Genomic DNA, 12,653 nt, shown 5'->3' with positions numbered 1-12,653 from the left:
CCACACAGATAGTTCATATCAAAGCCATGATGTTCTCTGCTGGTAGAGATATATGTATATACTTAATATGCTTGTGACAGCATGACTGCTATTTATCCCTTTTAATTTTCTACAGTGTCTTTTAAAGATTATTACCTTCTACATTTTACATACAGTGAAATTTGATTCCTCAAATATGTTTCTGGAAAGGCAACAAAATGAGACAAAATAATACTAGTAAAACAATTATCTTGGGTGCACTTTCTCCCAGGAGAAAAATAAAATAAAACTACCAGTTATTGAACATAACTTAGCAGGATCAAGTAACTCTAATGTTGTAGCCATATTTGTGTGTGTACACATATATGTGTATATATATTTGTGTATATATATATATTGTTTACATATATGTGTGTGTCTGTGTGTAAGTATATACATCTAATATTTGATAATAAAATAGATTATTTGACTATTTAACCCAAAATTTGATCCCAAATGATCTTCTCTGGCTTTTTGGAAACTCCAATGTTAAAATCCTACATTTGCCAAATAAAACTGAATGGCTGGTGGCTAATGAATACCTCATGAATTGACCTATCCTCCTTCAATAGCTCTTCAGTTTTGCCTGTAGTGACAGTGAGAGTCCCTTTATAGGACACAGTTAGATGTCAGTCATGAGAGTAAAGCTAGATATTTTCTAATATGTGGTTAGTAATTGAAAGTCATAGACTATGTCCTCATTACAGAAACTTAGAGAAAGAATATATATTTAGTTTATTTATTTACTTATTTGTACTAGGAATTGAACTCCGGCACATTCTTATCCTGAACTACACCCCAAGATCTTTTTTGGAATTTTTTTTTTTTAGTTTTAAACAGGGTCTTGCTAAATTGCCAAAGCTAGCTTTGAATCTGCAATCCTCCTGTCTCAGCCTTTCAAATACTGGGATTACAGGCATTCATGAACCACCACATCTGGCTGGTAAATGCAGTATTTGAAATGAAAACCAGCCAGGTTTGGTGGTATTTGGGAGCTGAGATAAGAGAATTGTAGGTTCAAGGCCACCCTCAACACTTAGTGAGATACTTCAGCAACTTAGCGAGACCCTATTTGAAAATAAAAAATAAAGTAGAGTTGGGGATGTAGCCGAAAGGTAGGGTGCCCCTGGGCTCAATCCTCAGCACAAAAGAGAGGGAGAGAAAAAGAGAGAGAGAGAGAAGAGAGAGAGAGAGAGAGAGAGAGAGAGAGAGAGAGAGAGAGAGAGAGAAATCTTTAACAGTCTTGAGTCAGTCTTACAGGACAAAAGCTTTTTGCCTGTTAATTTCATCCTGAGAAGATGAAAGACCCATTAATATATATGTGTATACACACACACACACACACACACACACACACACACATATTTTGCCGGGCATGGTGGCACACGCTTGTAATCCCCACGCTTGGGAGGCAAAGACAGGAGGATCGCGCAGGTTCGAAGCCAGCCTTGCTGGCTTAAGAGACCCTGTTTCCAAAAATAAAAATATAAAATAGGTCTGGGAGTATATAGCCCAGAGGTATAAAGGTTCCATCCCCAGTACCACCACCAAAAAAAAAAAAAAAAATATATATATATATATATATATAAAATACATGCATATATACATATATACATATGTACACATATATGTATACATGTATTTTATACATATATTATATACATAGGTGCACATATATATACATAGGTGCACATATATATACATATGTGCATATATATCATGGTAGCAAATCAGAGTTTAATTTTGTTGCTAGTTGGAATTTTCCAGAGAAATGCTCTTCCTCTGAAAGCTACTCACTGTTCTGCCTGAATCTAAATTGCAGCCTGGCTAGGTGTGTGCAGAATGGCTCAGCTGGGCTCCCTGCTCAATCCTCCACTTTAATGCAATGCAGGAAGGCAATATATCACTTCTACTGAAGGAGGCTCTTGGTAATCGCTGCAGAAGGCCTGGTGTTTACTTTCAGTCTGCAAATCAGTAGGGCCTCATGAATAAATCCCTGCTCCCAACCATGAAAGCAAAGCACGTGGAGGTAGAATTTCACATGTTATAACACCAACAATTTGTCCTTTTATAGATGTTTTGTCCTGCAATGTCAGGAGGAGAAGGTATTCCAGAGCAGCTTTGTGCCACACAAGTGGGGGAAATTATCCCTCAACCCCTTTACAATCATAAGGAGATCAGAACAAGAAAGGTTAAACTTGTTCCTGGGTAGAAAGCAAGCTAAGAGGACTAGATAGCCTTTCCCACAAAGACAACTCTTTATTTTTTCAAAATTCCTTGAAAACAAAGGCCTTTCTCTAGGTGCAAAAGTACCTATCATTTTACTGCCAGGGAGAAGTTGATTTGCTATGAAAATGGCATAATTTCACCCTGGATCAAATGTGCAAATTCTTGTGAAGTCTTCGCTGTTGCATGTGAGTACGCCTGAAGCGAAAATTGGTAATATCACACAACACTATATCAAGCACCAGGAGACACAAGGCAAAAGTCTTGAGTGAACTTTTCTATTACTAGTAAATGGGATTTTAGATGTAATATAACAGTCATCAACACATCCCATTTTACCAGCAAGGCAGCAACACTTACTTTGTAGACAACAGCTTGCCCGGGGTATCTTGGCAGTTCATAGCCACTTCTAACTTAAACTAAGAACAGCCCTACTCTTTCCTTATTATTGACTTTCCTCCTTGGTTGGCTGGAAAGTGGGCCAGGGAGCAGTTACTCCACTTTTAGGAAGGACTGTAGGATACGACTATTGCAATTTTATTCCACTCTCCTAGGCTTTTAATAAACCCAGTAATTTCCTTTGGGGGCATGTTTATCAAATTTGAATGAGCCTCATATATATAAGTCAGATTTCAATATTTTTCTATGAACTGAAAACCATTATTACTAAATACTAAAGTAACCATTCCCGAGTCTATAGCCCTCTCCAAACATTTATTTCCTGCTGGTTCGCAAACACCCTTAAGGTGATCCAGATGTCAATGAACAGTATACCAGCACTGTGACTGTCCTCCAGAGAGCTAGCATTCTCTGCCCACCTCTAGCTTTTGTTGGCTGATTAGGTGTTGTGGTAAAGTTGCATGTTGCTAAGCAAGTTAGGTGAAAGCAATATGCTTAAAAGTTTGACAGATATTTGGGGATTAACTGACAGTATTTATAAAGAAACATTGTACCTGAGTGCTTATGTCAGCTTTGCAAAACAGGACACAGCAATGATTCAAAATTCAAAGGTCGCTTTTTTAGGGTTGTGACACTGAATCTCCATTGTTTTCCTTGATTGTTCATAATAACTAAATATTGTTTTGTGGATCAAGGAAACAAAGGAAAAACTACAAAAGATAAAGATAAATTCGCTCTTTTAGAAACTTTGGCCAATGGCTGTTGCAACATTTCCATGCTAGAAAGCCTTCAATAATAGCCCAGGTGTGCTGAGTGTCATTGAGATTCATGATTCAGTAATTTAATGCAGCTCTTCTGGGGGGCCACCGTTTGCAAGGGGATGATCAAAAGAAACATGTCCGTGTTATTCTAGATCATCACAGAATCAATTCTCAGTTAATGTTCTCAGGTAAGGGGAATTTGTACTCAATTATTTTCATTAAACCCATGACCCCAGTTCCCTCCTGTCTCTATACACATCTCACCTCCTCTAAGGCTAGGTAAATAGAAAGAAAGAGCAGCAGGTTTTTTTCCCCTCTCAACACAATGCACTAGAGTTCTGTGTAAGTGGTGTGGTTTGGGGCTGTGCGATCATAAGTACCTGTGAGGCCAGAGAGCTGGGGTAAGTGCTGATGGGTAAGTGCTGATGGGTGTCGTGTAGCCGCAGATGCTCAGTGGGCTCCTGATGCCAGCCATAGTATTTTCTGATTCTGCAAGCCTGTAACATGAAACCACTATCAATAGTCTGTCACACTGTGCCATATGTGCAAATAGAAATATATGAGAGATGAAGTGCTATGCCCATGATGCAACTGGGTTGGAAGAGAGAGAGGAAGACAGGAGCAGGAAATTGTATTTGTAGGGCGAGTAAAACGATGATTCTGAACTGGGTGTGCTCTTGCTCATTGTCTGCAAACTAATGCAATCTGCAGGATTTTAGAAGGATGCCTACCATGTACTTGGGGGTAAGATAGGAGGTTTGGTTAAGCTGTTGGATGCATTAGGTACTAGCTTGTCCAGAACTGATGTGGGGTTTTAGCCCAGGCACAAATGCTCAGGATATTGGTGTTGTTTCCCTCCCTTCCTCCCTGCCTGCCTTTTAGGTTTTTCTCTGCTAAAAATCTTTAAAACCCATCTTTTACAAAAAAAAAAGAGAAAAAGATCCTTCTTGGAACATTTGTGGATCAGCCAGGGATGGTTTGCTAAGGCGATTCTCAGGTTTTAGTGTGCACAAGACACACCTAGGGGACTTGAAGAAGTATAGGTCCCCAGGCCTCATGCTGGAGATTGCTATCATCTGTGTGCCTGAGATGGGGCCGGGCATATGCAATTTTTGAGCACCTGGGAAGAGGAATAGGAGCTGAGTTTGAGAAGCTTTGGCAGGAGTTTGGGGCCTGTCAAAGAAAATTCATTTTACTATCAGCAATTATGTCCCAAGCCATCAGTACCAGTATCAAAACCCTGCACACGGCTTGCCTTAGTCTTCAGGGAAGGCAAGAAGACAAAGAAGCAGTCACCATGTGTGAGAAAGCTTGAGTTGAAGCATCCCCATGTTTTCACATCACAGTTCCCTGAGGAAATGACAGACATAGTCTTGAGTCATACAGAGGTTGGAATTAGACCCAGACATGGGAAGGCTAAACCAGTGAGTCTGAGGTGTGGAAGTCCCCCCCCCCATTAATTAAGCTGCCTTCAGTGCTGATAAAATCTTGCTATTTTAAAGGTCACAGAAATAATGTCACTGCTATGGTACATATATCAAGGAGCAGAGTAATTTTGAGGGTGGGGAAAATAACTAGCTTCCTGGCATTTTCTTATACATTTTTATATTTGCAAAAAGGGAGAGCTTCAGAACAAGGGAAAGACGACTGTTTCGCCCGTTTCCATAGGTGCCCTTTTTCCAGTGAAGGTGCTACTTACTGGAGGACAGGATGAGCCTCTGTTCTATTTGCCCTAAGTCTAGTTAATGTGGAAGTCTGAGCCACCTGCACCCCAGGCGGACTCATCTAAGAGTGTTTTGGAAATCCACAGGATATTAGTTCAGTTCAGTTATAAGAACTCTTAGAAAAATTAATTTTCAAGATGATTCGTTTGCCCCACAAATGAAATCCATATAGACTGAGAGAGAGAGACATTTTCCTCATAAGGCAGAAAATTAGTTTTCAAAGACTAAATTTATGTATGTAGCCAGGCACACACTTATGAGCGCTTGTTTCCCCCACCCTCTCATAATGTATATAAACATATGTATGTATAGCTCCAGGAACTCTCTATTCTAGGATCTGGGCTCACAAAGGTGAATGTGTTAGATGTGACCCCAACCCCCATGGGGCGCATAGTATGTATTGGTGACAGGCATTCAGAAGCTAAGCAAGCACATAAAACAATTATATGCAATAAATAAAAGAATAAAAAATTGTGTTAAGTCCTATAAACAAGTCAAGTTGAGTTATAGAATAATTGAGGGGGTGGGGAGGTATGATATACTTAACACCTCACATATCTAAAGCCTTCTGTAAGGAAGTGACATTTAAAAGTCGAAAGACAAGAAAGAATCAGCCATTCTAAAGGGGGAAGCAGTGAGAGTCATGACAGAAACTGAGCCCCAGGCAGAGGTGGTGATCAGGAAGCAGAGCATGCTTGAGGAGGTGCCTGTGTCAGATTTCCACTATTGCAACAAATTCCAAAGATAACCAACCTGAAAAGAGGAAAAGCTAGCTGGGAATAGTGTACCTGTAATTCCAGTAACTGGGAGGCTTGAGAAAAGAGGATCACAAATTTGAGGCGAGCCTTAGCAACTTAGTGAGACCCTGTTTCAAAATAATAAAATAGAGGTGGGAGTGTAGCTTGGCAGTAGAACCACAAAGTAGAAGGAGGAGGAGGAGGAGGAGGAGGAGGAGGAGGAGGAGGAGGAGGAGAGAAGAGGAGGAAGAGGAGGAGGAGGAGGAGGAGGAGGAGGGAGAAGAGGAGGAAGAGGAGGAGGAGGAGGGAGAAGAGGAGGAAGAGGAGGAGGAGGAGGGAGAAGAGGAGGAAGAGGAGGAGGAGGAGGGAGAAGAGGAGGAAGAGGAGGAGGAGGAGGGAGAAGAGGAGGAAGAGGAGGAGGAGGAGGGAGAAGAAGAGGAAGAGGAGGAAGAGGGAGAAGAGGAGGAAAGAGGAGGAGGAGGAGGAGGAGGAGGAGGAGGAGGAGGAGGAGGAGGAGGAGGAAGGAGGAAATACTTGTTTTGATTCAATCCTTAATACCACAAAGAAGAAGGAGGAGAAGAAGGAGAAGAAAAGCTTTTTGTTTCAGAGTCAAGCAACCTTAGAGTTTGGTCCAGTGGCAAGACAGTACATTCTAGCAGGAGCACAGGGCAGGGCAAAGCTGCCCCCAGCATGGCAGTCAGGAAGCAAAGTCAGAAAGAGGAGGGGCCAAGGTTACCCAATATCTCCCTTGAGGGCCTGCCCCCATACGACCAGATTTCCTATGAGGCCCTACGTCTTAAAGTTTCTACCACCTCTCAATATACCACAGGCTGGGTACCAGGCCTTAACGCCTGAGCCTGGGAGGATGTTTATCCAAACCATAGCAGCATGAGAGGCAGGTCCAAGATAGCACTGTTTAATGGGGAAATGGTGGGGGGCGCATAAATGCCTTGACATCTCCAGTAACCACATTTTTAGAAAAATTAAAAAAGAAATGTGTGGAATACATTTTAATAGTATATTTCATTCAACCTCATCTATCCAAAGTGTCATTTTAGCATATAATCAGTATAAAATTACGAGATGTGTTTACCTTTTTGTTGTTGTTCTTGGGTTTCCATATCTTGTGTATATTTTATTAGTACAGCACAAATATTACCAGTTTGGACTGGTAATATTTCAAGAGCCTATTAGCCACTTCCTTCTTCTAAAGAACTGGTTCTGTTTTCTATATTTGTAAAAAGCCCCAGGCACCACTGTGGGTGCTGGGCTTGCAGAGGTGAATGCAACAGGTGTGACTGCTTGGACAGGCCCAGAGTGCCGGAGGAAAAGGAATATAATGAGATGGAGGGGCGAGCATGGGCCAGACTGGGGAGGCCACTGGAGGTAGTCCACAGGAGTTTGGAATTGTGTAAATATAATGGAAAGCCAGAAAGGGGAACTAATATGAAAGTTGGGATAGATATTATAATTTAAGTTCATTTCAGTTATAAGTTACAGAGATAGACTGCATTTACCTCTGGTGAGGGAGGTTTGTGGAGATGATTAACAAGGAAGTGAGGGAGCTCAGGAAAGCCCAGCACGTGGACATCACGGTGTGCATTCCAGATGCTGGCCTGTCTATGCCTCAGTGGCGACCCCGGCTTTCAGCCACACCTGCTCTTGATGCCTCTGTTTCTCTGTGCTGTTTCACCTGTAAATTCTCTACTTCTGCACGGGCTCTTCTCTTGCACCCTAAGATATAGCACTGGTCTGCTCAGGGCTGCCGTTTCATGGGCTGTTTCCTGTCTTTTCTTTATATTTCTTTTGGCTCCCTCTTTCTGGTGGAAGGTCACTCTACCTTCTTGTGTCTTCTAGTGGAATATTGCCTGGATGGAGAGCAACCAATAGCTGCCTTCACGCATTCATTTAGATTAGGGTATCAGTGTTCTCCCCTGGCACTGCCTACGATGCTCACATTCACTGTAGTGATAGCCCCAGTGGACATCCTCTTTCTCTTCCTTCAAACCCCTTGGGAGTAAGGTCAGGCTGGTCTAGACTTGGATTCCTAGGGCCCAAAGATTCCTTATTACATAGGCATTTATGAATATTTGTTCACTGATTGTGAGATTTAGGTTATCTTAGTTAAAACAGTGTTTTGTTTTAGCCTGTATTAAAACACCTGGCTTATTAACATAGGTAATAGAATAAATTAGAATTTAACTTTTTTCTCCTTATATGCATTATTACCTCAATCTATAGAAAAGCACATTGTCTGATAAAGAAGTCTGTACTTGCTGATAGGACAGTATACACTAACTAAATTCCCTTAGAGTCAAACCAAAGCGACATTGTTTTTGATTCCCTGTTCACCAACGGTCTCAAGACACCCCTCAGACCTGGTGGAGCAGAGAACACTCTTTTCTCAGTAGAGTTCAGACAGACCCTCTTCTGCAGCAGGCCGGCTTGGAAAAGGAGACGCGTCACCCCCTCCCGCAAGCCTGATGATTTGTGGCTGCGAAGGGAGAGGCTGCTCTCTGAACCGTGTGCCCCCTGGTGCCGGCAGGCTACGGAAAGATGAATGGCATTATAAGACAGACATCTGAATGTTTCGTATTAAATTAGTCCCACAGAGCACCCAGAATTCTCATTCCATAAATCACCAGGTAACGTAAACTCACTCCCAGGTTAGATTGCTGTGACTTTGGCCTGTGGTGTCGTAGATAATCCGCGAACAGTTAAACATTTCTCTGAAATACTAATAATTTTCAGCATATTTACTCAGTGGTGGTGAGGTGACCCAAGGCTGGTCTCTGCTGCCAGAAACAGCATGTAAGTGGGAGTCAGCCAAGTGGGAGTAGATTTCCACACAGGAGCCGCTGCCCCTCAGACTCTGAGCTCCCCCTGATCTTCTGGTGCAGGCCCCCTAGGAGCAAGCTAACCCTCTTGAAAGAGTAAACATAAAAGAACACTGATGTGCCCCACCCCTTCGCTACGTTTCAGTTACTTGCCTTTTTCGTTGTTGTTGTTAAGGTAGTGTGGATTGAACCCAGAGGCATTCTCCCTCTGAGCTATACCCCCAGTCCTTTTTTATTTTTTGTTTAAAAACAGGGTCTCCCTAGGTTGCTGAGAGTCTTGCTAAGTTGCTGAAGCTGGTCACAACCCTGTGATCCTCCTGTCTCAGCCTCACAAATACTGGGGTTACAGACGTGTACTACCATGTCAAGCAAGCCACGTGCCATTTCAAAATTCAGCTTCATCTGTGTTGGTTTAAGAATCACTGACCTCAGAAGGACCTTGATTCCACTAAAGCCATATTTTTCCTCCATGGGAAGGTAAATTTTGAGAATAGTTTACATATCCTTGGATCTGTTCTGGTTTTTCCATTCCTGAGCTGCCTTCATGGAACTTGGGAGATTTAAATGAAGTAAAAAGCATTGGGATGGGGTTCATGAGACCATCCAACTAGAAGCCAACTAGCTGAGGGTCCTCTAAACTGCTGCTTCCTCTTTGAGAAAATGAAAGGGAAGATTCTTAATCTCTCAAATTACAATCCAATTCTGAAAGTCTGATCTGATTCAGTGATGAGATGCAATTGGGCAGGAAGAGTTGGGGCAGCCAGAATCCAGCCAGTTCCTACAATCCACCTCCTCCATAGTAAGGTCTTTTTACAGATGTTTACCATGACCTGCCTCCAGGGCCACCTCTGCCCCCAATCTGAATCTCAGCAGAGCAGCAGAGAGAAATTGTAGCAGGGCTTTGGAACAGCCAAGGACTAGAAGTGGCCCCTTTAAATGAGAGATCCCTGAACTTGGAACTGAAAGCTGGACTTGAAGTCTTACCTCTTGGATTCTTGGGCAGGTCCCTTGGTATAAGCATGAAATGAAATCATCAACATGGAAGGAGAAGGACTCACGTGTTTGGGGTATCTTCTTGTGGAGGAGTATGCTGGGTTTTCTACATTGGTGTTTATCTCATTCAGCACTTGCAACCACCTTATAAAATTGGTATTATGTCCACTACATTTACATTTTACAAATAGGAAGCTGAGTCCCTAGGAGTGAATCATCTTCTCCAAAGCCACCAGCCAACAAGTGGCAGGGCTAGTGTTTGTACCCAGCCTAGCCCCATCATAGCCTGTCCTTTTTTCATTGTACCAACCCTTTTGTAAGTTTTCAGTCCTGTAGATCTGTCAAGTACTATGGGTAATTCTAAAAGCAGGTTCACTGGATGCCTTCGAGGCCTGAGTTTATGGTTTAGTTTCTTTTTTTTTTTGTGGTACTAGGGATGGAACCCAGGGGCATTCTACCTCTGAGTTGCACCCCCAGCCCTATTTTTTATTCTTTATTTCGAAACCGGGTCTCACTGGGTTTCAAAGGGCCTTACTAAGTCTAAGTAGCTGAGGGTGTCCTTGAATTGCAATCCTCCTGTCTCAGCCTCCCAAATGCTGGGAGTAGTTTCTGAGTACTTGTATAATCTCCTTGATGACAACTGAATTTGGCAAGGGGAGCTTCACTTTAATATCCAACCGAAGATGGGAGGCACTGCTCTGTGCATGGGAGAGGGCCTTGCCCTATCAGGACGTGATCAGCCAGCAGGGGACGCACTTTCCTACCCACATGCTGCATTTACCCATGCATTAGTTTACTAGCGCTGCTAGTAAACTAATAAGAATAACCAAGAATAAGTGATTTATAAAAGAATAACCAAGACTAAGTGATTAATAAAAGAATAACCAAGACTAAGTGATTAATAAAGAACAGAGATGTATGTCTCACAGTTCCAGAGGCTGGGAAATGCAAGATTAAGATCAAGGCATTAGTGTCTGCTGAGGGAGGGCCTTTTTACTCTGTCCTCACAGGGTGAAAGGTGGGAAGGCAAGAAACTGTGACACCCCCCCCCAAACCATTTTTAGCTGCATAAATCCATTTATGAGGGCAGAGCCACCTACACACCTCTCAAAAGGCCCACCTCCCAGCACTGTTGGGAATTAAGGTTCCAACACATGAATTTTGGGGGACACGTTCAGACCATAATAACTGTCACAACAAAGTACCACAAAATGGATGGCTTAGAGAGCAGACACTTATTATTTCATGGCTCTGTAACTAGAAGTCCAAGGTCAAGGTGTCAGTGGATTGGTCCCTTGTGAGAGCTGGGAGGGAAAATCCAGTTCATACCTCTCCCCAGCTTCAGCTGGCTTGCTGCTCTCAATGTTTATGTCTCCCCACCCCCAGCCCCATCTCCCAATTTATATGTTGGAACCCAGCCATCAATGGGGTGGTTTTCAAAGGTGGGGACTTTGCAAGGTCCCACCTCCCATATTGTGAGGGCAGCACCCTTGTGAATGGGATCAGTGTCCTTATAAAAGGGGCTCCAGAGAGCAGCCTTGCCCCTTCTGCTACAGCAGGACCTGGCAGGAAGGCATCATTTATGAGTAAATGCCACACACAAAAGCTGTGGACACCTTGCTTGCGAACTTCTCAGCCTACACAACTGAGGCGTAGGTTCCTGTTGTTCATAAGCTGTCCAGACTGGGGCATTTTGTTATAGCAGCCTGAACATACTTAAAATAGCTGGTGATCTGACATTCCTTGGCATGCAGAAGCATCACCCCAATCTTCGCTTTCATCTGCACTTGGGGTTCTCCCTGTGCGCCCATGTCCAGATTTTCATATTTTTATCAGGACACTGGTCATCCTGGATTAAGAGCCCACTGTACTTTAGTGAGACCTCGCCTTAACTAACTATATCTACTGCAATTATATTTCCAAGTAATATCACATTCTGAAATGCTAGGATTAGGGCTTTGGCATATGAATTTGAAGGAGACACAACTCAACCCGTAACAGTAAGTAGCAAAAGTTCCAGATCTCAGGCTCACAAGTGCTCTGAGCACAAGTGCCCATTAAAAATCACTACATCCTTTCTTGATGGCGTCTCTCTCTCTCTCTCTCTTTTATGTCTTTCTTGTTCCTTACTAACACTGAACTCCGATATTAATGGAAAAACCATTAAAAAATTTTTATCCTATGAGGTAAAGTGAATGCACTCAACTGTAAAAGGAAGACTTATCGATCAATTTCAGTTAAACCTTGCTTGTCTGACACTTTGCAGCTAAAGAATGTGTTTTTATTGCCTGGCCAGATAGTTCAGATTTCCGGTCAGTCTTAGTAAAGACCCCTTTTATAACATTGATAAAATTTTATCACAGAGCTATGAAAACAAAATTAGATTTCATAACTCACATCAGGCCTTGAAGGGGATGCTTCTATAAATTTTATAAGGCTTATCAAGCTTTAACGCACCTATTCTGATTAATTTTTTAAAATAGCAACTTCTACAGAACTTCATATACATATGTATGAATATAAATACAAGAGTACATGTATGTGCATGTTGTGTGTGTATGTTTATGTAATTTTTCTCTCTCTATCTTACAGGAAAGAAAACTTTCCTCACCTACTTGTAAACAGAAGACTGACAGAAAGGCCAATTATTTAGATTGGTGAAGATTCTGAAATTAGACAAATTCACTTACCATTTTTTGTACTAGGGATTAAACTCAGGAATGCTTCACTTCAATGAAAACCCCCAGCCATTTCTATTTAAAACAACAACAGGGTATATTGTTCAGTTGCTGAGGGTCTCATGAAATTGTTGAAACTGGCCTTGAACCTATGATACTCCTGTTTTGGCCTTTTAAGTACTAAGATTATAAGTGTGCATCACTATGCCTAGCTTAGACAAATTCACTCCAAAAACCAAAAACTGCATAGTTTATTTTTAAAAATTTAGTCCTAAAATTT

The 12,653-nt window shown here is 42.1% G+C and overlaps 1 protein-coding gene across 1 annotated transcript in view; it reads left to right on the top strand.

Moving 5' to 3' along the window:
• The window catches only part of DCDC1 (doublecortin domain containing 1), a gene marked incomplete at both ends in the record, with an annotated part of 459,856 nt that extends 447,500 nt beyond the window's left edge, over positions 1-12,356 (top strand). Inside the window, one exon of the mRNA XM_080690535.1 lies at positions 12,288-12,356. Coding sequence (XP_080546661.1) covers positions 12,288-12,356 — 69 coding nt within the window. The remainder of the gene's footprint in view (positions 1-12,287) is intronic.
• Positions 12,357-12,653: the final 297 nt, after the last annotated feature.

The sequence above is a fragment of the Muscardinus avellanarius genome, assembly GCF_963383645.1.
Source record: "Muscardinus avellanarius genome assembly, chromosome: 1".
Lineage (NCBI taxonomy): Eukaryota > Metazoa > Chordata > Mammalia > Rodentia > Gliridae > Muscardinus > Muscardinus avellanarius.
Note: the sequence above shows the minus strand (reverse complement) of the source record. Positions and strands in the feature narration are given on the sequence as shown.